At 53.3% G+C, this 26,728-nt stretch overlaps 1 protein-coding gene across 1 annotated transcript in view; it reads right to left on the bottom strand.

Annotated features, from left to right (window-relative positions):
- PKD1 (polycystin 1, transient receptor potential channel interacting) overlaps positions 1–26,728 on the bottom strand; it is an 88,139-nt gene that overhangs the window by 45,297 nt on the left and 16,114 nt on the right. The window contains exons 3-5 of the mRNA XM_039731840.1: positions 2,753–2,824; positions 2,200–2,271; positions 691–860 (exon numbers count right to left, since the gene is read on the bottom strand). Of these exons, the coding sequence (XP_039587774.1) occupies positions 691–860; positions 2,200–2,271; positions 2,753–2,824 (314 nt within the window). The remainder of the gene's footprint in view (positions 1–690; positions 861–2,199; positions 2,272–2,752; positions 2,825–26,728) is intronic.

Raw genomic sequence — 26,728 nt, 5'->3', positions numbered from 1 at the left:
ACCACCTGGATTTTGGTCCTGGGGAACACTGTTCCTCACCAGGCAGCTCAGCTGGCTCCCACCAGCCTCAGCTGGGTCCTTCAGCCTCACCCCTGCATCCTCCTCTCACACAGCTCTGGGTCCTCACCCCTGCATCCTCCTGTCCCATCCACAGCCCCCAGATCAAAGGAGATGCCTGCTGCCTGCCACAGGGAGCCCTTGCTCTCCCTCTCTCTCTCTCATTCCAGAATAACCGAGCACCCAGGCAGGATCAGTCTCCTTAGGGCTCTCCCTTTTCAGTGGTCACTGCCTGACATTTCTCCTGGCCAAGCAGTCAGTGAAGTGCCCCTGGAGCAGGTGGCTGCAGACCAGGGCAGTGTTCATTCTCTCCCAGAGTGGAGCCTGCCACCTGCAAAGACCCAGCTCAGCTTGTCCTCGGGTGCCATCACCTCCCATGAGGTTCAGTGCTTGAGCTCAGCCTGCTCAAACCCTGGGAGAGTGACAGCCTGGGGCTGCAGGTCACAGAGCCACAGTCCTGTGGTGTCTGCCAGGGCTCATCTCAGCCCTGGTGTGACTGCCTTGGTCCTTAGGGCAGCGGGGTGTGTGACCAACACCTGATTAATGAGATTAGAACTGCTCACTGGAGGTCTGAAGAGGCCCCTGAGCCCACCAGTCCCCCTCAGCCAGCCCCACCCCACAGCCAGTCCTTACCACAGGTGCTGTTGAGGAACAGGACATCGAAGAGGGACAGGTTTGCCACCTCAGGGGGGTGGGCACACCTCGTGTCTGATGCCTCGAGGACTCTCACTTTCCTGTCTTGCACCCAGCGGGGCAGCCAGGACAGTTTGCAGTCACAAACAAATGGATTCCAACTTAAGTTTCTGTCAGAGGGAGATCAGAACAAGTTAGGGATTAATGTGACATGTGCTAAGCTTTAATTACAGCAGTGTGCAGAGCCCTCCCTGTTCCCATCTGTGCCACTCCACTGAAAGGCTTTGGAATAACTGGGAGAGGAGTTAATGAATAGGGAATCAAGCAATAATTAACATGATTTTTCTAGAGGCTAGAATTAGGCAAGTACTCCAAGTACTTTTTTAACTCCACAAATAATTGTTGCAATTAGAAGCAAATGACAGACACAATCATATATCTAAAACAATCTGCCATGCACAATCATATATCTAAAAAAATCTGCCATGCAAGAGCCCCAGGGTATGAGGGCAGCCTCTCCTGCTCAGGGAGACTATTTACAGCCCCATTAAAAACAGCTAAGAGAATAAAATTCATCTATCAAAAAAAAGAAATGCAAAGTCAATGATAATCTTTCCATGCAGCAGTTCAGTGAAAAGAGGGAAACTTTAATTGCAGCTAAGTTTGATCCAAATGACAGCCTTTGGCACTCAGCTGTGAGCAGGACAGAGCTGGGCTGGGTGTGGAGCTGATGCCAGCAGGGCTGGGTGCTGGCAGGGCTCAGCCCTGACCCTGGGCTGAGAGCACCACTCTGCCACCAGGCTGAGCAGGGACAGCTCCCTGGGCCCCTGTGTCCTTCCTGAGCCACCTGGGAGCCAAACTGCAAAGCTGAGGGTGCTCTTTGTGCCCTGTCCTCAGCGACAATGTGGGGCTGAGCTTTTCTCTCTGGCCAAGAGGGCTTGCACGGGGTTAATTAATCCTGTGGCCCACCCAGAGGCAGAACTGCCATTTGGGCTGTGACTTCAGGGATCCCTCCTGGAAATGTGTGGCTTCCCCTCACCTCCCTTCACTTAGCACCAAAAGACCTCAATTAAAAACCAAACCCTGACAACTTGAACCCCTTAAGGACAACCTCTTCAAGTGACTTGGACACCTCAGCCAGGACCTCCCAGGCTGCTCCAGGGCCAAGGTGTGACCATGCAAACAGGACAGTGTGACCATGGCCAGAGACAGGAACCTCAGCAGAGCTGCTGTGGGAGAGAAGCCAGGAAGACAAGAAGGCACAGCAGAGGCTGGAGATGCCAGGAGACAGAGGCAGAGAGCAGGAAGAGGTCAGGACTGATGGACAACAGGACCCAGGAGCAGCACACAGCTTGAGGAAGGGACTGGAGACACCCCAAAAAGCAGCTGCTTGGGTGGGCAGCTGCCCAACATCTGTCCAAGTCAGCACAGCCTCCCACCCAGCAGGAAAGGAAGGGATGTTTCAAGGAAAGGTCTGAACAAAGAACTGGGAAACAAAGATGAACTTACATTTCACTTAAATTAAATAAATTATCAAATATTCCATCTTCTAATGTAGAAATCTGGTTGTGGCTTATATCTCTGTAAAAGACAGAAAAGTTCATCAAGTTAGAAGCAACCTCCTTGTCAGTGCAGCTTTTCCCTGGCAGGGTGGGCAGGCCTGGCACAGGTGCCCAGAGCAGCTGTGGCTGCCCCTGGATCCCTGGCAGTGCCTAAGGCCAGCTTGGAAGGGGCTTGGAGCAATCTGGGATAGTGGAAGATGTACTTTAAGGTCCCTTCCAGTGCCAGTTGTGATAATTCTGCTTTCTGGCCATGAGCTCCTCTCCATCCAGCAGTACAGAGGGTCAAATCCTGGAGGGTCAAACCCTGCCCAGCTCCAAATGCCAGTAATTCCCAAATCACTGGAGTGATTTGGCCTCAGGAAAGGAGCCCATGGGCAGGACCATGGGGGCTGGGGACATGAGGTAGAGCAGGAACAAAGCAAAGCAGTGCAACAGAGCCAGGGCCCAGCCCAGCCGTGCTGGGGGCACTGGGAGGACTGGGGGGAACAGCAAGTACTTACAGCTTTGCCAGAGAAGTCAGGCTTCTGAAGAGCTCAACATCTAAACCACTGATCCTGTTATTGGAAAGATCCCTAGGGAAAGAAAAAAAACCATTTTCAGCCTTCGTTCAGCCCGCTTTGTCACACCTCCATTACCAGAGCTCAGAAGAGCCTCTCTCCAAACCCCAGCCAGGATCCTGACTGGAAAAGGGATGTGTTGAAGGCAGAGCATTTTTCCCAGCCAAAGAAAACACCTTTCCCAAAACCATAAAGCATCTGCTGCTCATATAACCTGTAAAAAGAGATCAGGAGCCTCAGGATGTGCCCCCACTGTGCAGCACACCTGGAGCAATTACACCATGCCACACGTGCTACTAAATGTGATGCACCTCTCAAAAGATACTCAAGTCTAATCTATGTTCAAAGAAGTCATTAAGAAGTACTTTAGACTCAAGTAGTAATTAACTCAGAGAAAAATTTATGATGAACTTCCAAGTGTGTTTCTGGTGCCAAAGCCCTGATCAGTAATTACACAATTGATGCGTCAACTCCACATTTTAAACATCTTTTTGTCTCTCTTTGGAAAAGCTTAAAATGGAAGAAGAAATAGCAATAAAGAATATTTTCCATTTGAAATCAGGACAGATTGTCATTCTAAAAGGAACACTGCTTAAAAAAGTCTCCAGTTGCTCCCAGTAACACCAACAGCCTTCAGCTCTTCCAAACCAAAGTGTCCCTGCCCAGCCCAGCTCTCTCCTCACCCAGCATCCTCCTCCCCACATTTAAATGTCACTCAGAGAAGCGAAAGTTTCGCTCATCAGTCTCCACTTGTTCCCAATAAACTTCACTATTCGTTTTCAGAAAAATCTCCTTTGGCCTAAACTTCCCTTCAGCAGCATCCAAACACTTCCTGCAAGCCCCTGTGATGGTTCTCACCCTTCATGGGCTTCTGGCTGAGCTCCCAGGAGAGCACAGGGCTGGACACACTCTGCCATACTCCTTTCTCACCTTTTTTCCTACAAACACCTCCCCTCACTTCTCCTGGCTGTCTCAGCTGTTATTCCTACCGCTTAATCAATTATTTCTTGGTTTGATCTGACATTTAAACTTCATTTATCCAAATGAAAAGAATTCTGCCAAACTGGCAGGAAAATGACGTACGATTCCAGGAAACTGGGGATAAGTGACAGGGATGGATGTCTCTTTAAAAGGTTTATTTTCCCTGATTTTGCTGCCTGGGAGTTATTTGCCAAGCTGAGAGCAGATTCAGAAGAGTTCACCAGCAACACCAATACAGAAGTCCAAGAAATGTGCAAAATACCAGCTCAGTAAATCCATTAGAAAAAGGACATTAACAAAAATATGGGGATCAGAGCAGCTGGGACAGCAGGGCAGGAGCACAGAGCATCCCCTCTGCACAGGGACAGCAAAGCCACCCCCAAAGCTGCTTCTGGAGGATGAGCACAGAGACAGCTGGGACTGGAACCCAGCTGCTCCAGCCAGGACAGACCTTCCTTGGGGACACCCCAAATCCACCTCCCCTGAGCATTTCTGTACTCTGAACCCCCTGTCCCTGCTGCACCTGTGTGGGGAAGGACCAGACCTCCAACCAGCCACCCTAAGGGAGACCAGCACAAACATTTCCCTTCTCCTCTGAAATACCTGGAAGTCGCCCATTTGGTTTTTGGGCAGCACCTCCAGTCCAAGGACAGGAAATGGGAGTTTCAGCTCAGATGCCTTCCTGCTCCTCGCCCAGACAAGCAAACCCTCCAAAACAAACCATTCAGCTGCTACAAAAACAGGGCTCTGCCATTTCCAAGAGCCTCTTCCAAGGTGTTCCTTGGCTGCAGGGGGAGTGTGGGGCAAGGGGAGCTTGGGAAGGTGTCAGACACTCGGGTGCTGTCTTTGGGGTGCCAGCACTGCTGTGTCTCACGGCTGGAGAGGGCTCCTTGCTGTCCTTTTACAGGAGCTTGGCTGGCATCCTGCACACTCCAATCCCAGATCAGGGTGATGAGCTGAGCTCACCCCTCTGACCACCCTGAGCCTCAGCCCGGTGTGCAGAGCTGCTCCAGGGGCTCAGCTCCACAGGCTGCACCCCAGAGGCTGCAATTACCCCTGGCACTCTGTCACCCCTCCACAGCTCAGAGGTGCCCAAGGATCCCCAGCCCTTGGCTCCCAGCTGTCCCCCACACCCACAGACCCTGCTGGGCTCCACCCCGGCCAGGCACCAGCTGGCACCCACTGGTACCCACAAACCAGGGTGACTCCCTTGCTGTTTGCTTGCCCTTGTGATGCCATGAGGAACTGGCATAAAACTCCTCAGTTTCACCCTTCCTGACCTCCTGGGTGCAGAGGAAGCAGAGCTGAGGTGACAGGACAGCTGGGACAAGTGAGGAGTGGTGGTGGAGCTGCCCTCTCCCACTGCTCCCTCTGCAACAGGCATGGAAAATCATCTTGTGCCTTCCTGGCACGGGAACCAAGCTGGGCTGCAGAGAGAAACCAAACCAGGAAGCCCTGAGCAATAAAAGCCAAGGCAAAGGCTGGGACAGAGCTGAGCCTGGCGGCACCACAAACTGCCACGAGTGTGTTTTCCCAGCCCACTGCCAGGCAGAGGAAATTCAGAGCAGGTTCGAGGCAGAGCCGAAGCCAGCAGCAAACAAGGCTCTGCATTGACATTCTCTGCACACACAGCCTGACGCCCTCCTCACCAGGAGAAGGGGAAAATGTCCTTTCCTGTGGCTGGGGGACTTTGGGAACACGCTGTGCCTCCTGGAGGAGGGCAGCCACCAGCCACAACTGCTCAGCCCTGCCTCAGTGTCCACAGCTGCAAGATGGAGCCATGCAATGTCATTCTGTGGGACATGGGGCACCAGAACTCACCACGCTACAGCACAGGACTCAAACTGTGTCCCTGAGAGCTCCCCACACTGCCACGTTCCACCTCCAGCTCAGGGAGAGAGTCAAACACCCTGGCAAAGGGAGGTGGCTCCGTGAGGAAGGTGAAGCTTTGGGAAATAAGGGAATATTCAGCAATGAGGGCGTCAGCCTGAGCCTTGGGAGCCTCCAGCTCCATCCCAGCCCTGCCAGCACTCCCTGTGTGACGCTGGTGCATCCCTGGGCTGTCATACCCACAGCCCAGCTCAGAGAGCCCGAGGTGGATCCACCACACACACACCACCAGCCCAACAGCTGCCCAAGGACTTGGGGAATTCTGGGGGAATTTCCTGGGGGAAAAGGCACCAAGAACTGGCTCTGTTCTCATCTCCCTGCAGCAGTGCTGATGGAGGAGGGAAGGAACGAGAGGATTGAGGGCAGCAGGAGGGAGCAGGAGCTCAGTGCCATCCCTCTCTGATGCCCAGCAGCCCCCTCAGTGCCAGCCCGGGGGTTATTCCTGCACACTGCCGTGGGTTTGGGCACTGCTGTTTGCTCCCTCACTCCACGGAACACACAGGGCTCGGCGGAGCAGGGGCTGCCAAGCCTGATGTCACGCTCCCATTATGTCATTTGTGGGCCCGCTCTGCCTCCATCTCACAAAAAGGGAGGGAGGCAGAGGGAGGGCAGAGCTTCCCCAGCCCCTCTGGTGCAGGGAGCCCTGCCAGAACAGTAATGGGAAAAGCATCCAGAGATGGAGAGGCGTCTGAGGGAGAGGAGCCCGTGCCCTGGGGCAGAGCACGGCCCAGAGCAGCTCCAGGGCTGAGCCACCTCCAAGGACGAGGCTCCTGTGGGGCACCAAAGCCCCAGAGGGGCCAGGGAAACACAGCAGAGCCCAGCACTGCTCCTATTTCTGACCCCATCACGCAGCCCCTGGATCCCTGGCAGTGCCCAGGCCAGGCTGGACAGGGCTGGGAGCACCTGGGACAGTGGCAGGTGTCCCTGCCATGGCAGGGGTGGCACTGGGTGGGCTTTGATGTCCTTTCCACCCCAAACCATTCCAGGATTCTGTGAGAAGCCAGGCTGCACCGTTCCACACCCTGTGACCAGTGGGAACAAGGGACACAGGGACATGGGGACATGTGAGATGGCTGGTGAGACTCAGAGAAGCTTCCAGAGCTTTCCATCCCCTGCCAGCCCCACAAACCGCCCCAGAGATGCCCTGCACAGCCCCTGGGCTGCCTCCCACGTTGCCATGGCAAACACTTGCCTGTCTCCAGGAACAAAAGGCAGCACGGAGCTGATCCTGCCTGACACACAGAACAGACTTTGAGAAAAGAGCAGGAAAAACTCTGTGTGCTTTTGCCTGCCTGAGCCAGGAAAAATTACAGGTTTTTGCTGATCAGATTCCTTTTTTCCTTCGTCTTTTGGCTTGCACCTCTCCAAGGAAGCAGAGCAGAAGCAGCAGCACTCGTGTGCAGAGGTGATGATAGAGATTATTTCCACAAATGGTTCTGGAAATGTGAATAAGCACAGACTTTCCTGTGTGCTGGGCACAGGGAGCAATGCTGTGGTCCTGCAGCAGGCAGGGACACTCTGCCTGGCAGGAACAGCCTCACAGCTCTCCTGCACTGGGAGCTTTCAACACAGACAGGAGGGAACAGCTCATGGAGATCCTCACCCCGTTACTGCTCTCAGTCATGCTGAGCAGGGATTTTCCACAGCAAAAGGAGTCCAGCTCCACCACACATCACCCCCAAGAGTGCAGCCCAGCACCAAGAGGGGCCTTTCCCTGGTGGCAGGCAGCTGTGAGCACCCTCATCTCCCCGAGGCTGTCACGGCACCATGACAATTTATTTGTTCACTCTGAATTTATGAGTTTCAAATGCTGGCCCAAGCCCTTGGCTCTCTCCGAGGAATTTGCCCCAAAAGACTTTTTCACAAAAATTCGTCTAAAAATGGAATGCTTTTCTTCCTACAGCAAAATCCTGATGGCTGATAAGAAATGCAAGGCGAGATGAGCATCTCTGCCATGCTCTGTACAGCCTGTGCTCTGAAGAGAGCAGAGCCCTCACGACAAAACCCTTGGATGGGCAGCAGCAAAGCAAGGCTGGGCCACAGCTCTCCACAGCTCAGCAAAGGGGCTCTGAGGCTGAGCTGAGAGCTCGGGGCACCCCAGGTGACACAGTCCCTCTGCTCCTGTCCTGGAGCAAACGCAGCAGCTGAGGCTGCAAACACGGCAGGACGCACAGGCAGGGCACCCTGCCACATCCAGGGCACCCTGCCACAGCCAGGGGGTCACAGCCCTGACCAGGGCATCACAACCAGGGCATCCCAACCACATCCAGGGCCCCCCTGCCACAGCCAGGGGACCCCCAGCACAGCCAGGGCCCCCTGCCACATCCAGGGCACCCTGCCACAGCCAGGGGGTCACAGCCATGGTCAGGGCATGGCACCCCTGCCACCCCAGCCACATCCAGGGCATCCCAACCACATCCAGGGCACCCCTGCCACAGCCAGGGGACCCCCAGCACAGCCAGGGCACCCTGCCACATCCAGGGTGTCACAACCATGATCAGAGCACTGCAATCACAGCTATGGCACCCATGCCACAGCCAGGGCATCCCAACCAGAGCCAGGGCATCCCAAGCCCAGCCAGAACATCCTCACAACAGCCAGGGCACCCCTGTCATGGCCAGGGCATCCCAACCACAGCCAGGGCACCCCAGCCACAGCCAGAACATCCTCACAATAGCCAGGGCACTCTGCCACAGCCAGGGCATCCCAACCAGAGCCAGGGCATCCCAGCCACAGCCAGAACATCCTCACAATAGCCAGGGCACTCTGCCACAGCCAGGGCACCCCAACCACAGCCAGGGCACCCCAACCACAGCCAGGGCACCCCAGCCATGGACAGGGCACTGAAAGCACGGGCAGGGCAGCCCCAGCAGGGGCAGGAGCAGGGCTCCCTGCAGGTGGGAGCTGTCTGCAGAGCCCTGTGCTCCAGGAGCAGCTCCTCACAGCCCTGCAGCTCCCGCAGGCTCTCCCAAACATGGCTGTGGAGCCCAGCAGGGCTGGGGGCTGGAACAAGGGCACCTGTGACCTCATGCACGATGTCACGCTCTGGCAGGGCTGTCCTGGAGCCATGGCACCGTGTGCTCCATCCCTCCCATCCCAGGGGCTGCAAGGGGGCTCCCGAAATGCAGGACCCAGCTCAGCTGCTCTTACAGGTCATCCTCACCCTGAGCTGGTTCCATCCCTGCATTCCCAACTCCCAAAGGTGAGGGGGGCACTGGGACATCACCAGGGAGCTTGGGGAGGCCAGGAAGGGGCTGCAGGGGGACAGGGAGGGGGATACAGGGATGGCACAGTTCTGAGAGGTCACTCCCATCTCCTGAGCCAGCTGAGTGACCTGGAGCTGGCACTGAGCAGGGCTGGCACTGAGCGGGGCTGGCACCAGCCGTGCTCCCTCCCTCACTGCCAAGGGGACCAGGGAGCTTGGGGAGGCCAGGAAGGGGCTGCAGGGGGACAGGGAGGGGGATACAGGGATGGCACCGTTCTGAGAGGTCACTCCCATCTCCTGAGCCAGCTGAGTGACCTGGAGCTGGCACTGAGCAGGGCTGGCACTGAGCAGGGCTGGCACTGACCGGGGCTGGCACCGGCCGTGCTCCCTCCCTCACTGCCAAGGGGTGCCTCCATGTGGCCCAAAACAAGGAGAAACCTCAGCCCTGTGACACCAGGGCAAAGATGGCAAGAGCAGGGAGCTGCAGCCCGGGAGAGCAGCAGCCCAGCTCTGCAATCAAGCTGATGTCCATAATTAGCGCCGCACGTAAACGAGCTGTCTGCAGCTCCAGCCAGGGAAATGTCAGCCCTGCAAACACTCATTTGTCTCATGGAAAGTCTGCAAAGCGACCAGAGATGTGATAAATCCAAGTGTCTTCCCAGCACACGTGGCACAGCTCAAGCAGCTCCCACGGCAGCCCAAAGCCAAGTCCTTTCCATGCAGATCCCCACTTCTTCCCCAAAACTCCTCTGCTCCACGTCCTGTGTGCCAACACACAGCAATGCCAGTGCCCAGCTCTGCGCTCCTGAAAAGCCAGCACGTCCCCAAGCCAGCCTGCTGGGAGCCCAGGAACATTTGATTTGACCATAAAAAGGGAGCCCTCTGCAAGCTGCAATTTAGGGATTACACAGCTGAGCCACTCAGTGCTTAATCTTCCTTACACAAAGTGAAGAGTTTTCAATAAATGTTTAGGTATTGCTGATATTAACTCACCACTGGGACAGGGAATGGCGTAGATAATCTTCGTATCCTGGTTTTTTATGACTCAATTTGTATTTAGTTTGTAGGTGAAGCTCTTCCTTGGACAGCTGTCCTCTAGGGATGTGAGAAACAGTAAAACCCCAATGCTATTTAGCCCTAGCACTGTAAATTCTGCAGTCCACAGGCAGGGCTCACAGGGGGCTCGGGGTAATGCTGGACTGATCACAGGGATGTGACACTGAGCTGACAGGGAAGTGGAGCCAAGGGACATGGAGAACTCCAGGAAGCCTCTCCAGAGCACACATCCCATCTGCAAACACTGGCAAAGGCTGTTCCTTGGAAACCTTCTGGGGAATCTGTGCTTTGTACCCCAAAAGGAACAGGGGAACAATTTGGGCATCACTGACACAGAATGAGATTCACAAACCAGGCACTGCCTGACCCTCCAAAACACAGAGAGAACTGTCAAAACCTTCATGGCACTTCTGAGCCGAGCTCAGAGCACAGCCCAGCTGAGAGAATGTGAGACTGATAAGGCAGTATCAGATCAAAAGCCACTTCTTCAAACAGCTGGGAAATAGCTCTCCCATTCCTCACACAGAACAGTCAGTGCGTTGTCAGGCACCAGCAGCACAAACAAAGGGAAAACAAAGCCTCAAGCAGCAAAACAGCCCTCACAGGGGATCAGGGAATCCTGGAATGGTCTAGGTGGGAAGGACCTTCAGGACTGTCCAGTTGCACCTCCTGCCACAGGCAGGGACACCTTCCACAAGGTGTTCCTGGTGGAACAGGATGCTCCAAGGGTGGACCAGGCTGCTCCAAGCCCTGGAGCTCACAAAGGATTGGGGATTTAGGAGAAACAGCAGCAAAGCCTCTCATGGCAGGTAAAGCAGACACACAGAGGGTCCAGAAACACAGCAGAGCCTCATGGCAAAGCCACCAGGTGCCTGAGGGACAGTGCCACCACAGCCCTGCCACTGCTGGAGCAGCACAGAGCTGAGCAGACCACAGGAAAGGGGTTTGGCCATTTCCCCCTGAGTGCTTTGCAAAGCCTGAGCTCCACGTGCTGCTCCCAAATTCCCAGCCCACAGCACCTGCAGGCACACGGAGCACAGGGATGGGGATGGCACCAGCCTGGCTCCACCCTGACCTGCCAGGACCTGCCTCAGTCACAACCTCCCACTGTCCCTGTCCCCAGACCTGCAGTGTCCCTCCCAGGGCAGGGAACACCCAAACCTTTCCCCTTCACAGCTGGCAGTCCCAATCTGATCAGCCTTTAGCTAACAGCCCACTCCAACACCTCCAATTTCCCAGGTTCCTGCTGAGGAAAAACAGTTTTGTGTCTATTTTAGCCCTGTCTGTCACTTGATTTTCACCTCCAATAAGTTCTACCAACATTTCATTGAAGAGGCTCCCTGTTTCAGGCTCTCACCAACATCCTTCAGCTCCAGCATGGGATGTTCCCTGAAAACACTGGTGGGGAAAAGGACAAGAGAAAGGAAAACCCACTCAGGTGCAGGCCTGGCAGAGCATTGTCAGCAAAGGAAACCAACTCTGAGCAGGATTTTGCAGCACAGCCTGCTCTGGAGAGCTGATGAGCCTCTTGACTTATCTTCCTCTCAGAGGGAAAACTCACGGATTTGGGGCTGTCAGATTAGTACTTGGTATGTTTAAAACCAGCCCAAATTAAACTTTGGTGCTGCTCTGTGATGCTGAGCACAGCCCTGAGCTCACAGCCACTGCCTGTGACAGAAAACCCCCAGAGCAGGAGGGCTGGGAGCAAAAGCAAAGACCCCCAGCCCCGGCCAAACCACGGCTGCAGCACAACCCAGGGGTGCTTTACCTGCAGCCCTGATGTCAGGGCTGCTCCCCATGGCTTATCCCAACAGCTCAAACACTTCCATGGCTTATCCCAACAGCTCAAACACGTCCATGGCTTATCCCAACAGCTCAAACACTGCAATCCTCGGGTTCCACTCAGGTTCCACACAGCTATTCCTGCACCAAGCCCGAGCAGGCAGCTCCCAGCCTGCCACAGATGCTCTCATCTCACATAAAAACTGAGAATCATTGAAAGGTTTGGGTTGCAGCAACCTGATCTGGTGGGAAGTGTCCCTTCCCATGGCAGGGGGTTGGAACTGGAAGGCCTTGAGGGGTTTTCCAACCCAAACAATTTTGGGTCAAGTCTATCATTCTATGAAATATTCTAAAGCCAATATTTAATCCCTTTAACATCTGTAGTGTTGACTTTTTTCATTCCAATGTCACAAATACATGTGACATTGAGTCAAACTCAAAAGCTTGACTCAGAATTCAAATTCTGACTTCTTGCAGAAATCAGATGTGTATTACATCAACGTCAGCATCTTCTGCTCCTCCATCTGCAAAGTTACTTAAAGGGCAGAGGTTTGGGAGATGTATTTTCCATAAGTGGATTTTCCACGTTGACTGCCACTAATTACACCATCCCCTTTAATTTTTAGCTAATGCCATGCTAGGCACAGCATTGATTCTCCCTGGGACAGAAAATCAGGACACTGGGCTAATAAACGTTTGTACCACCCCATCTACCTTCTGTTAACACTGGCACCATGTTTGTTTTGATCCAGTCCCTGGGAATCTCCCTAAGGCCCAAAAATCCATTAAAAGTGAACATTAATAGCCCAGAGGACTCTTCAGCCAGATCTTTTAAAATTCTTGGATGCAAAATATCTGAACTTGCTGGTTTAAGAAGGTCTAACATTAATAGCAGCTGTTTAACATCCTCCTCGGTTACTGTTGGAGTGGAAAGTGTTTCATCATCCTCATATGATACAAATACATCACCTGGCTTTTTTCCAAAGAGAAAACAGAAATATTTACTGAGCTGTGCTGCCTTTTCTGTATCTTCATTGATAATTTGACCATGTTCCTCTATTAAGAGACCAGTATCATCTAACTCCTTTAATTCCCAATATACTTGAAAAACTCTTTACTCCTCTCAGCCTTGCTGGACAGAGACTTTTCCTTAAGACTCTTCTGCTCATCAGTGTTCAATGGGCCTGAGCTGAGCCCACGCTCACCACAACCAACATTTCTCTTTCCTATCTTGTATATTCATTTTCTGTACGAGCTTCCACTTCTCCTTCAGGCTCTCACAATGCCAGAGGCAGAGTTTTGAGCATCCACAGCTTCTCTGGGCAACATGTGCCCTGGAAGTGTTCCACCACCCTCACAGGAAGAATTCCTCCCCAGTATCCCACCTAACCCTCCCTGTCTGGTGTGAAGCCATTCCCCCTCGTCCTGTCCCTCCCAAGTCCCTCTGCAGCTTTCCCTGTGCCCATGGCTGACCCTTTAAGGCTCCTCTTTAAGGCCCTGATGCCCCAATGTTTTGTTCTCCCCTTCTTTGCAGTGAGGACAATAAGGAAAGAGAAAATTAGAGAAGTAAAAAAATTAATGCTCTGCTGCATCATCCTATTAAAAGAGGACCAGCCCTACCACATATCCCTCAGGGATGGTTACAGCCTTCATTTGAAGCTCCTTAATTTGAAGCTGTTCCATAAAAAGCAATTTTCAGTCTCCTCCGCTCTCCATGCAAACTATTTTTTGTGCAATTAAATCCCATTTTCCCATTTTCTCTAATTCTGGCACATCCACAGCAGCTGCTTTGTCCTTGACATGCACAACCCTTGGATACCTGTGGGAGGTTAATGATGGAACCCCAGAATGGTTTGGGTTGGAAGGGACCTTGAACTCATCCAGCTCCAATCCCAACACCTTCCACTACCTCAGGGTGCTCCAATCCCTGTCCAACCTGGCCTTGGACATTTCCAGGGATGGGCAACCTGTGCCAGGGCCTCGCCACCCTCTGAGTCAAGGATTTCTTCCCAACATCCCATCTAACCCTACCCTCTTCCAGTTCAAAACCAACAGAATGGTTTGGGCTGGAAGGCACCTCAGCGACCACGTCATTCCAAGCACCCAGCCAGCCAAAGCCTTGCACAACTCCTCCAGAAATCAGGAATACGTGGGACTGTGTAGGACCCCCGAGGGACCCCTCTGTGACCATCCCAGCCCAGCAGAGCCCGGGTTTCCATGCCCAGGCTGGGAGCCACGTGCCCGGTGCGGGTGCAGCTCGTGGGCCCCGTGTGTGTTTGTTTGGGATTTTGTGAATAGGGCTGCTCAGCACGCCGAGTCCTCCCCGCAGGGCTGATGTGTTAGAGCCCATTGGCTCCCTATTCCCCGAAGGAAACATCTGCACATTCCAGACACATTCTGTAACGGGAGTGAAACCCATCCTTGAAGTGAAATTTTACAGCCTCCACAGCGCAAAATAACGATCGCTGGCAAGGGCCAGTGGAAAAGTAATGTTTAAAATATTATTACAGGGAAGCGGCTGCCAGAGCCTCAAATTAATCACTTGAACGTGTCTCTGGTGCGTTATGTAACGCTGGGCCAGCTCCTGCCCAGAGCACAGCCATGCTCCAGCCCCATCCCACTGTCCAGCTCTGCCCAGCCCCATCCCACTGTCCAGCCCTGCTCAGCCACATCCCAATGTCCAGCCCTGCTCAGCCACATCCCAATGTCCAGCTCTGCTCAGCCACATCCCAATGTCCAGCTCTGCTCCAGTCCCATCCCACTGTCCAGCTCTGCTCAGCCACATCCCAATACCCAGTTCTGTTCCAATCTCATCCCACTGTCCAGCTCTGCTCAGCCACATCCCAATGTCCAGCTCTGCTCTGGCCACATCCCCCTGTCCAGTTCTGTTCCAGCCTCATCCCACTGTCCAGCTCTGCTCAGCCACATCCCCCTGTCCAGCTCTGCTCCAGCCTCTTCCCCCTGTCCAGCTCCCCTGCCCTCTCCCAGAGCCAGGACAGAGCCAGGCTCCCACTGCTCCCACATTTCTTCCAGGTGTCCAATTTTTTCTTGTGCTAGAGGAAATCCCAGGAGAGACAAGGACCAGGGGTGTTTCTCCATCCCCTCTGAAAAGCAGCATTTGTCAGAGCAGCAAAAGGAGCTGCTTCCCTCTGTGGTCCTACAGGTCTGCTGGTTAAACTGGTCTGCTGGTTAAACTGGTCTGCTGGTTAAACTGGTTTGGTGGTCTGGCTGTGGGGCAGGTGACAGAACAGGGACATTGTCCTCTCCTCGTGCAGAGATCACTAACTGGCAGGATAACAACGCAACTGATGTCCAAAATAAAACCCAAAAAAGCCTCTGAAGCAAGGCAGGAGCACGGACAGCAGTGGATGCAGAGCCAGCTCTGGGGAGGAAGGAAGGAAACGCCTGGCAGCCTGAACCAGCAGCAGGAAGGGAAGGAGTGAAATGAGTCCAGCAGTACCAGGGAGAATCCTGGAGGCCCTCAGGAGGGATGCTGCCCCAGCAGAAACCAGGGCAGAACTCTGCTGTCCACCAGGCTGAAGGTACAAGAATCTTTGCTGGTGAGGATGTCTCCATCCCTGCTGCTCCACAGCAGATCCAGCCCTGCCAGGTGCTCAGGGCTCAGCCCAACCCGTGCCCAGTTTCAGCCTCCCTGCAGGAGCAGGGGCAGCAGAGGGGCTCTGGTGGCAGGTAGCTCTGAGTCCTGGGTGGTCTCTGTGCAGAAGCTCCTCCTGAAGCTTGAGATAACAGCGTTTCCAGGAATCCATGGGAGAAATCCAAGTCACCGTGTAGCTGTAAACATCTCTCTAGCACAAAGGCTCCATAACTCAAAGTCAGGCCCACAAATCCCTACTGGAACACAAACACTCGAGGAATTCCATAAGCAGCAGCTCTGGTTGATGCTCAGTGCTGTAAATCAGAGGGCAGGGCAGACCCCAGAGCCAGGGACAGACAGAGCACAGGGACCTGGCCTGAAGAGGCCAAAGGACAGGCCTCCCTAATCCCCCTGTCTGTGCTGACACTGATCCGAGCTCCCCAGCCTTTTTCCAACGTGCTTGTTTGGGTTGGAGGGCTCTGCTCTCAATGTTTTTGCAGCATGTTCAGTATAGAACCTTAAATATCTTCCTTCTGAAAACAAAACCCAATTAGAACCCAATATAGAGCTGCTGGTTCCCGTACAAAAGCCATTTGCATGTTTCTGGCATTAATAATGTGTGTGGTTGGGCTGCTTCCTTTCAGCATTACAAAGTCTTCTGTGATGCAGTCAGAATATTTCTGCTGATGTTCAGAGGCCCCAGAGCAGGTACAGAGGAAAAGGAGCAGCTTGCCTGGGCCTCAGCTGCCCCTCTAGCAGACCTTCAGAACAGCTTTGGGAGACAGAAAACCATCTGATCCCTGCAAAGTTCATAGAATCCTGGAATGGCTTGGGTGGGAAATGCACTTAGAGACCATTCAGTTCCACCCCCTGCCATGGCAGGGACACCTTCCACTAACCCAGGGTGCTCCAAGCCCCATCCAGCCTGGCCTTGGACACTGCCAGGCCTCCACACCTTCACAGGGAGGAATTTCTTCCCAATATCCCACCTAAATCTACTCCTCAGAGTGAGATCACATGCAGGTGATGCACATTTCTGGCTCTCTCCAGTGCACAGGAGCCTGCTCATGTCCTCCTCTGGACCCACCCTGCCCAGCAGACCCATGCAGGGATCCACCCACGTGCTGTACACTAAAATATCCAACAGCTCCTGGAAATTCCAAGGATTCAAGCGACACAAGTGACTCCTCAGCAGTGACACAGCTGGAATGACACGAGCCACAGCCAGGAAGGGTCTGGATCTCCTGGGCTCAGCAGGACTCGGACATCCAGTTCTACCCATTCCTTTGAAAACCTGAACTCCAGACAGGAGAGAGCCAAAACTTTAACGTGATCTGCCTGAGAAGAGTTATTGTCCACGCTTCTGCCAAGTATCAGGGGCTGAGAAATCCACTCTGCAACGTATCTGGAGGTATGGGGTGGAGACCAAAGGACAGATCCCTGGAAAGAGCTCTGGAAGAATGCTTCAGGCTTCTCCTGGAAAGATGCAGCTGACCTCGAGATAACCTGCTTGCACTGCTCCCCTCAGCTCAACTCTTCCCCTTGGCCTGGACTGATCTCCACCTGTCCAGAGCGACAGGAACAATTTACCTCTGACCTCTGGCTCGGTCAGACCCTGCTGGGCTTGGCTGTGCAGGCTGGAAAAGAGCTCCTGTGCAGCTCCTGTGCAGCCCTGCAGCATCTGCAGAGCCTGCTGTGCCCCAAAGGGCTCGTGCTGCAGCTCAGGGGACACGTGGGGCTCTAGAAAGAGCCAACACGGGTGTGCTCCTCCTCAGGGACAACGAGAACCTCCAGGCTGCCTTGGGGCAGGACACAAAGGCTCTGAGCCTCCACCCTCCCAGGCAGAGCCAGGCCTTGTGTGGCACACAGGTTATCCACAGCTGTGGGCAAGTCACACGTGCTCCAGGACAAGGACAGCTTACCTCCAGAGCATCTTTTCAACCCAGCCTCAGCAGAAAGAGGAGGAGAGCACAGCAGCCATTCCACAGGCTGGAGGAAGGAGCCCCAGCCTGCTCCTGGTGGAAGCAGAGCAGGCACAGAGCTGGTGCTGGACCCACATCCCACTGCCACGGGATGCTGCTGCTCCTGCAGGCTGCCCTCCCTGCTCAGCCTGGGGAAAGAGAGTCTCCCTCAAACAAAAAATACAATCCAGACTCTGCTGGAGTGTCCCAGGCCAGGCTGGACAGGTCCTGGAGCAACTAGGTCTAGTGGAAGGTGTCCCTGAATGAGATGGTGTTTAAGGTCCCCTCCAGCCCAAACCACTCCGTGATTCTGTGGTTTTTCTCTGAGGAATCAGAGGAAGGATAATTCCGTTCACTTCAGACTACAGGTCCTGGCAGGGATCTGCTAAAGGGAGGATCACCACAGTGCCTGTTCCCTTCTCTCACAGGACCAAAGCCACTAATCCTTTTAGAAGAACATCATTATGTGGAATAAACTGTCTAGAGGAGAAAAATAAAAGCTCTTGCAATTCTGCTAATCTTCTTAATGATTTAATACCTGCAAATACTACTGGGAGGTATCCCTTTCCTGATCCCATTAAACACTGCTGTACAAAACATCTCACACACTTCAGCATCCTACCGTGGATCTTGTTTTCAAACAAAGCCAATTTCTCTGGAGACCAAGCGAGGGTTTCTGATCCCACCAGTTTTAAAAGACCTTCTGAAGGCCTGCCTGGGGGATTCCAATCAGTCCTGGCACAGCTCCTCCAAAGAGTAGCAAAGCTAAACAGGGCATGGCTGTGACTGCAGAGACCTCAGTGCCAGCACAAACACACAGCCTGGCCCCCTCCCCTCTGACAGCAGCAAAGGCACGGAAGCTGTGATTCACAACCAGCATTTCCCTTCTGCTAGAGCCCCCCTTTCTTTAATTGTTCCATCTCTCTGGCAAGCAGCTCTTCCCTGCCTTTTTGCGACACTTTTCCCCTGATTTCTTCATCACATTGACAAGGCACATCCCAAAGTCTCCTGTTTGATTTCTCCATCTGCCACGGGCTGGTAAAACATCCCAGGCTGGGGTTCAGCCAGCCAAGGCTGGCCATTCCCTTGTGTATGGGACCAGAACAAGGCTGGAACACTCCATTCCTTTGGAGAGCTCAGAGTAAGGCTGAGGTGGTTTCATGGGACTTGCTTGTGATGCTTCTTCTCTTTTTCTTTGCATGTGCACAGCCAAGAGACATCTTCCTATTTACAAATATGTACCTATTTTTAAATATATGTAAATACATTCAATATACAATATATACAATATATACAATATATACAAGATAGACAATATATACAATATATTAAATATATTAAATATATTAAATATATTAATTATATGAAATTGTTGCCTACTCCCCATACAAGCACATGGTTGGACTGACACTGGTACTGATTCTTCCTCTTAGAAATCTTTTCTTAATTAGCCAATTGAAATCTTCCTCAGCTCAGGGTTTTTCCAAAGTTCCCCAGCACAGACCCTGTGTTGATTCACCTGAACTCCAGGTGTAAGTCCAACACCCAAAGTCCCCACACATCACACAGTGAAAAACTCACCAAGAAAGGGCACATGAACCATGAGAGACCCACCTGGAGCTGACACCGACATCTTAAAAAAGAGAAATTCACACCCCTTGGTTCATGGAAGTTTTCCCTACAGTAAAACAAACTGATTTTGTTGTTGTTGTTTTGATTCATGCTGATTAAAACAGAAGCCCAAGGCTGAGCCCCCTCCCTGGCACAGGGTGACTCAAACATGGACAATGATGGCTGAGGAGCCTCTGGGGAGGCTGATGCTCCACTTCAGGTTCAGGTAACTGCCTTGGACTGTGCCAGTTCAATGATTAAATCCAAAATTACTCTTCCCTACTCTCCAGAAAGCCACGAGGGTGATTGTGTAAGAGGGTGTTCGCGGCGCACACAAACCACCAGCAAATCTGCTTTGTTTAAAAGGGAAAGAAGAGCAAGGAAACACCAAGGCAAGGCCAAGACAAACAAAATGGCACAGACAGAGTGGCCCAAGGAGCCAGGGCATGCAGGGTGCTCTGTGCCCAGCACCAGCCACAGCTCGGAGCCCTGCGGGGACTGGAGGGCTCCCAAAGCAGGCTTGGGACACCAGAGTGCAGCCTGACCCTCCTCAGGCTCCACAGACACTCTGCAAGTCTGGGAAAACATCCTCGGTAAACTTTGGGCACCGCAGCAACGTCGAGAAGGATGACACTCATAAATCAGCAGGAGAATTTGCCCAGCTGCCTCAGACACAGCAATGCTCTCAGGATTTGCGGCAGACACTGAGTGAAGCTGCATCTTTGGTCTGATGCTGAGCCACCCTCTTGCCAAGGCTAAAAATTGCTGCATGGCGTAATCACAAACCGAGGCAGAAGAGCGAAATAATAAATTTCATTCCCATATAATAACAACAAGTCAGGTTTCCATAGCACCCCTCTTCAGATCCAAGAGGACATTGCTGACTCGCCTCACTGCAGCAGGCTCCGTGCACAGGGCTATGGAGCCCACACAGCCACTGCCCTGAGGGCTGTCACTGCTCTGTGCCACTGCTGTGTCACTGCCCTGTCACTGCTGTCACTGCTGTGTCACTGCTGTGTCACTGTTCTGTGTCACTGCTGTGTCACTGCTGTCACTGCTCTGTCACTGCTGTGTCACTGCTCTGTGTCACTGCTGTGCCACTGCTGTGTCACTGCCCTGTGTCACTGCCTGTGTCACTGCCCTGTGTCACTGTTCTGTCACTGCTGTCACTGCTCTGTCACTGCTCTGTGTCACTGCTGTGCCACTGCTGTGTCACTGCTCTGTGTCACTGCTCTGTCACTGCTGTGTCACTGCTCTGTCACTGCTGTGTCACTGCTCTGTCACTGCTGTGTCACTGCTCTGTCACTGCTGTGTCACTGCTCTGTCACTGCTGTGTCACTGCTCTGTCACTGCTGTGTCACTGCTCTGTCACTGCTGTGTCACTGCCCTGAGGGCTGTCACTGCTCTGTCACTGTTCTCTGTCACTGCTCTGTCATTGCTGTGTCACTGCTGTGTCACTGCTGTGCCACTGCTCTGTGTCAGTGCTGTGTCACTGATCTGTCACTGCCCTGTGTCACTGCTCTGTCACTGCCCTGTGTCACTGGTGTGTCAATGCTGTGTCACTGCTGTGTCACTGCTCTGTGTCACTGCTCTGTCACTGCTGTGTCACTGCTCTGTCAGTCTATTAAAATCCATGTATTTTAATTCTATTCAGAATCATCAGACATTAAGATATTTTTGTGAAGCAACCTGGAGCCCCAGCTCCTACTTTCAGCTGAATTTGAGCAAATAAAAATTTGCATCTGTTCCTTGTGTGTTGGGCTGCTTTTTTTTAATTTCCTGCTGTGTGAAACAGGAGGAGCAATAAAATCAAACCCTTGGAAACAAATGACAACTGTTTAATGGAGTAAAAAGAAATCCCAACACCATCCTGGGCTGTTTATGCCACAGCTACTCCACGCACAGCTGCGTACACAGGTAGAAGAACAGGCTCCAAGTCCAGACTTCCTCACTTTTATGGGTTTAAATTGGATCCCACTCAGTGTTTAAGGCCATTGTAACACATTCTGCAGCATGACTAACACCAACTGGGTTATTTTTCACTCACATCTGAAAAATTCCTGTACCTGGTCCCATGGTAAGTGGCTCTACATCGCACATCTTTACCCCAAAAAGAATCAGAAAATACACTCAGTCTTTGTCCTAAAAGAAGTGGTGGGTTCCCATGTCTCTTGGAATCATGACATTAAATTATAATCTCTACTTCTTCCTTCCCTTCTATTTTGCTGAAATCCATTATTCCTCAGTACCTCCTCAGTGGGACACAGATGCTGCCAGGGGTCTCCTGCATGGGAGCTCAGGCTCAAAACACACAAGGCACCAGCATTTGGCCTTCTTTTGTTTCTTTTTATCTCCAGATTTATGAGAGGTAGTTGACTCACGTTTGGGCTGGCAGAGCTGGACTTCTGTACGTAATTGCATCCTTGCTATTTTATTAATTAAGATAAGTTCTCTCACTTTTGTCTGAGTTGTTGGGGATTGACTACTGTGAGAAAAACACAGATCTTTCCTGGGTCTCAGGCAGGTGAAAGTGCACACTTCCTTCTCCAGGGCCTGGCCCAGGCACCCAAAGGGAAAGGTGCAGATATACGAAATATCCCAGCACTGCTCAGCTCTGCCAGATCATCCAAGCGTCTCCTCTCAGAGGGGAGCTCCACCCTCAGCACAAGGCAAGAAATCCTGCACACACCAGGGCTACTGTGAGCTGTTAAGTGTGGTTTTGCTCCACATACCCCCATTTCCTTTCCAGCAACAGCACCAGAAAAAATACTGAGGAGAGAGTTTGTAGCTGAGGAATTCAGTGGATGATTAACTCCATCCTACCTATTAACCACTGCCTCCGTTCCCTGCTGCCTCCTGGGAGCCCCAGACTGGGCAGCAGAGCTGTGCCAGCACCTGATCCCCACCGAGCTCAGTCCCAGGGGATGAGCACGGCTCTGCCTCTGAGCTGGAGCTCATTAAGAGCAGCAATGATTAATCCAGAACCCCAGCACAGGTCCGGATGAAACGCTGCTCCCCTTGTCCCACCACTGAACCCTGCTGCCTGCAGGTCACCAGAGGGACCTGCAGGGACACCAGGGGCAGGGCCAGCTCTTCCATGCAGGCACAGGGATGCAGTGAGCAGCTCCTCACCAACCCACACCCCAGCCGTGCTGTGGCACCCCGGGGATGCAGCTCCACCACCCCAAGGATGCTCCAGGGGCAGCTGGATCCCTGAGCAGCCCCAGCCCATCACCTCAAACTTCAGGAACTCCAAATCACACGGGCCCCACGTGCCAGCCCACGTGTGTGTCACACTCTGCTGCACCCCAGAACACGGGAGGGGCTGGCACACAAACTCCCTGGGTGACCTCAGGCACCTCCCTTGCCCTGGGCAGGGAGCTCCTACAGCCTCACCCAGCTGGAAGACAGGAAGGGGAGGCTCAGGTTGGACATCAGCAAGAATTGCTTCATGAAAGGGCTGTCAGGCACTGTAAAGGGCTGCCCAGGGAGGTGGTGGAGTCACCATCCCCAGAGGTGCCCAAGAAATGGCTGAGGACGTGATTTGTGGTGGCCTTGGCAGTGCTGGGGGAATGGTGGGACCCACTGATCTTGGAGGGTTTTTGCAGCTTTAACAATTCTGTTATTCCATGATTCTCCTGCCACACAGCCAGAATTAGGACTCCAAGAAGTCAAAAGAAGTGCACAAGTGGATGTGCAGCCAGGAGGAGGACTGGAGCTGTCCCTGCCATCTCAAACTCCAGTGGGAACACTGAAATGCAGCCACACTCCTCCCAGGAGCTGCTGCCCTGCACTGGACACAACTCTGACCTCCAGGCTGGGGCTGGCTGTCTCTGTTCAGGAAACTGATGGGTCTGCCCTGAACGAAAAATACAAGCTGGGCAGAAAACGAAACTTTGCTTCTTTTTCAGATGCTTTAAAATAAAATCAATGGTTCTCCAGCTGTGGGAGCACAGTGGGAGCCTGCTGCTCCAGTACTGCCACTCAGGATGCTCCCCCAGCACAAAGCTGTGTTTGAGGATGAGGAAGAAGAGGCTGAAGCCCAAGCAGGGGTGGGAAGGCAGGACCAATGAATCTGTCAAAGTGACTCCACTCTCCATTTTGCTGCCCTGGTGCTCACCTTGCTCAGGGTGAGGATTCCCCTCCCCAAGAGCTGCAGGGGATGTTGTACTGCCTCGCCACGAGGATGGCAGAGCAGCGGGCAAGCAGGAATGGCACACCCGGGGCAGCCAAGCACCGAGGCACTCCACAAGCACCCAATTCCCATAAAAACAACCAGGACAACTCTCTCCCCATGGCTCAGTCAGGGAGAGAGAGGAATCCTCAGGGAGAGGGATGCAGAGGAATCCAAGGCAATTCAATGAAGCCTCAGCCCCACGGCTCAGTCAGGGATACAGAGGAATCCTCAGGGAGAGGGATGCAGAGGAATCCAGGGAGAGGGATGCAGAGGAATCCAGGGAGAGGGATGCAGAGGAATCCAAGGAGAGGGATGCAGAGGAATCCAGGAAGAGGGATGCAGAGGAATCCTCAGGGGAGAGGGATGCAGAGGAATACAGGGACAGGGATGCAGAGGAATCCAGGGACAGGGATGCAGAGGAATCCAGGGACAGGGATGCAGAGGAATCCTCAGGGAGAGGGATGCAGAGGAATCCAGGGACAGGGATGCAGAGGAATCCCTGAGAGCCCAGCCCACACCAGCAGGGTCACACTGAAAACAAAAGCAGGAGTTGTGCTTCCCCTGCTCGTCCAGCCCTTAGACAACACTGCCCCCAGTAGCTGGGCTCTCCTCCCAAGCCAAGGTGTGCACTGCAGGGCAGCACACAGGGAGGCTCCTGCTGGCCCTGCTCACTGCCCCCACGGCTGCTGCAGCACCCAGCAGCTCCCAGGAGCTGCACAGCAAGGCACGACAGGGAACAGCAGCTCCACGAGCTTCCCCTGCTCCGTGGGACCAGAGGAACTGGGGCCAGGCTGCACAGGGAGCTGAAGGTGCTGATCAGAGCACCCAGCTGTGAGAGGGGGATCCAGAGCTGGGCTGCCCAGCCTGGCCACAGGCTGGACTCAATGAGCTCAGAGGTGTTCTCCAACCCAAATGACCCCGGGATTCTGTGAAAAGATCCTCTGGTGACTTCTGGAATGTCCTTCCCAAGCAGCCAGAGTGGAGCTGCCCCAGGGGAAGCTGTGGGTCCTGCGGGAGCAGGGTGCTGGGAGAGGAATTTCCAAACTCCCCCGGCTCTCCCTGAAGTTGTGGGATCAGGCAACAGCCTCGGATGTGTCTGGCTAACCCACAGGAAGACAGAGCACAACAGTGGGCTCTGCTGGCTCGTTTGAGAGATCTGTTGGCCAGCTGTAATTAACTCATTAATTGCTGCAAAGACTAATTTATGCCAGAGGGAAATATTCCCTCCTGACTGGCTGCACAGCACGGGGCACTACGAGCAAAGCAAAGCAAAGCAAAGCCAAGTTAGTGCCACCTAAATCTGTGGCTGTAGCAGATGCCATCTGTGCATGTAATCAGAAATTCAACTACCCAAGGCCAGTGGCACTGCTACCCTGACAGGTCACTGTCCTGCAGACACTGGAAAGGCACGGAGCTTTCCAAGTAATGGTTAATTACTGGATGCAGGGAGTGCCAGGAGGGAGCACAGAGGGCTTTGGGGTCTGGCTGCTGGGCTACTGAAGTTATTGTGTTGTATGAAACACAGACTCAGGAGCCAGTGATGCTCCTGGCACTCCCTGCAGAAAGCAGGGTGTGCCCTCCCTCCCAATTAAACCTTGGGAATTGTCTTGTGGCAGCCCAGCAGAACCTCGAGTGCCACCCAGAGAGCTCCAGCTTTGTCCCCATGGTGCTGCTTGATCTGTGCTGTGCCCTGCACACAGGAGAAGCACCTTCCCTTTTAATTTTCCCTGAATAAAGCCCCTCCTTACTGCTGCAGGAACACAATCCACCACAGATACCAGCTACAGAGAATTTTCTTAACTCAGAGACTAACAAAGCCTAACCCTTGACCTCTTCCAGCTTTTGTTTTCCCACCTCAGTTTTACTGCTGCAGGGACACAATCCACCACAGATACCAGCTACAGAGAATTCTCTTTTCTTAACTCAGAGACTAACAAAGCCTAACCCTTGGCCTCTTCCAGCTTTTGTTTTCCCACCTCAGTTTTGTCTACACTAATTTTTTTAAGACTTCTGATCCAACCTTTGCACCGATCCATGCAATCAGAGGTTGCAGAGCTCAGTCTATAAAGCCACTGACTTCATGTTTTCCCTCTGTAGGAGTAAAATAACGTTCCCACACTCCGACAGAAACCTTTGCTCTGCACAGATTTAATTCATTACTTATGAATCTCTGGCCAACGCCACTCTTCTCATGGCAGTGGCTCTCTATTTGCAGTTGTCTCCAGAGTCTGGCAGGACAGGGAATCTTCTTTTTGCTGTCTAGTGAAGGAGCAGAGAAGGGATCCTGAGCAATGGCTCCACCAACTCCTGCTCATGTTAACAGCCCCCTTCCAGAAGATCACCCAGGCAGCAGCACCAGTGTCCTCCACACTGCTCCACAGAGCCCTGGGTGGCAGCCAAGAGATTTTCCGTGGAAACTCTTCTCCCAGGGAATCACTCTGCACCATGTTTCAGATGAGTGCTGTGCTGGGCTTTAGGGAATGGGAGATTTCTTTTTAGCTGGGCTACGCTTGGGTGTGAGGGCAGCTCTGGGACACAAATCACTGATCTGTCACTGTGCATCCTGCTGGGATCCCTGCGGAGGCTGCGATGGCAGCAGCTCTGCCAACCTCCAAGGAAGTGCCCACGTTCCAAGCTGATGCTTTGGCAGGACTGCCTGGATCACGAGCAGCTCTCAGGTGAGAGCTGTCCTTTTGCTGTGCCTGCACCAATCCATGAGATCCCAGAGCTGGTACAGCAAGAGGAGACGTGGAAGGTGCCAGTTGATTGCTCCTTCCGTATCCAAACTCCTCCTTTGCAAGCTCACTCTTTCCACAAAGCTTTCCAACCCTTTTTTTCATCTGGGGAGGGGTGAAACCCAACTCTGCTGAGGGCCAGCAGCACCACACTGCTCTGCCAGAGCTCAGAGCCTTTCACCAGGTCCCTGGGACCCGTCTGGGGCTGACCAGGCAGCCACCACCCAAAAAACCCTCTCCTCCCTTGGTGAAACCACCCAGCCCAAGCAGAGGTGTCTGAGGGAGTACAAAGCACAGCAGAGAGGAGGGAATGCGGCTGCAAAGCTTTTCTTAGAGGCTCCACTCTGCATCCCATTGTGGTTTCCAGCTGTTCCCTCGGCTCTCCAAGCCCCAGGAGAGGAAATGTGGCACACGCTCTGTGCTGGGAGCACATGGCATGGGACAGGGCTGTGATTCTTGTTCTTATCACCCCACACACTGCCTGCACAGCGTGGCTGGATGGTTCCCTCTGCTCCCAACCAGCCACACAGCCCCTGCTCATGGGAGGGTCAGCACTGGAGCAACCCAGAAGGGAAAACCTGGAACATTCCCAGAGTGACAGCACTTGTACCCCTGCCAGCAGGACTGTGGGTGCCAGCCATCCCCTGCAAGGGAAGGCTTGCTTGGTACCTCTCCTGGCAGCCCCAACACCCCAGAGGGTCCCCAAGCGCCTGTGCCAGGATGGGCACCCTGCTCTTGGAAATGTGGCATTTGGGAGCAGCGGCAGCAGAGGCAGGAATGAGCAGCTGCATTTTCCAAGCCACACGTGGAAAGGCTGCACTCGAGCCCTAAGACACACCCAGCCAGCTGCGAGGAGAGCGGGTGAACTCAGAGGTACAAAAATAGGCACTTCTGTAGTGCTTCTTCAAGCAGCATTTCTGTACTAC

The sequence above is a fragment of the Passer montanus genome, unplaced genomic scaffold, assembly GCF_014805655.1.
Source record: "Passer montanus isolate IOZ18808 unplaced genomic scaffold, ASM1480565v1 scaffold8, whole genome shotgun sequence".
NCBI lineage: Eukaryota > Metazoa > Chordata > Aves > Passeriformes > Passeridae > Passer > Passer montanus.
Note: the sequence above shows the minus strand (reverse complement) of the source record. Positions and strands in the feature narration are given on the sequence as shown.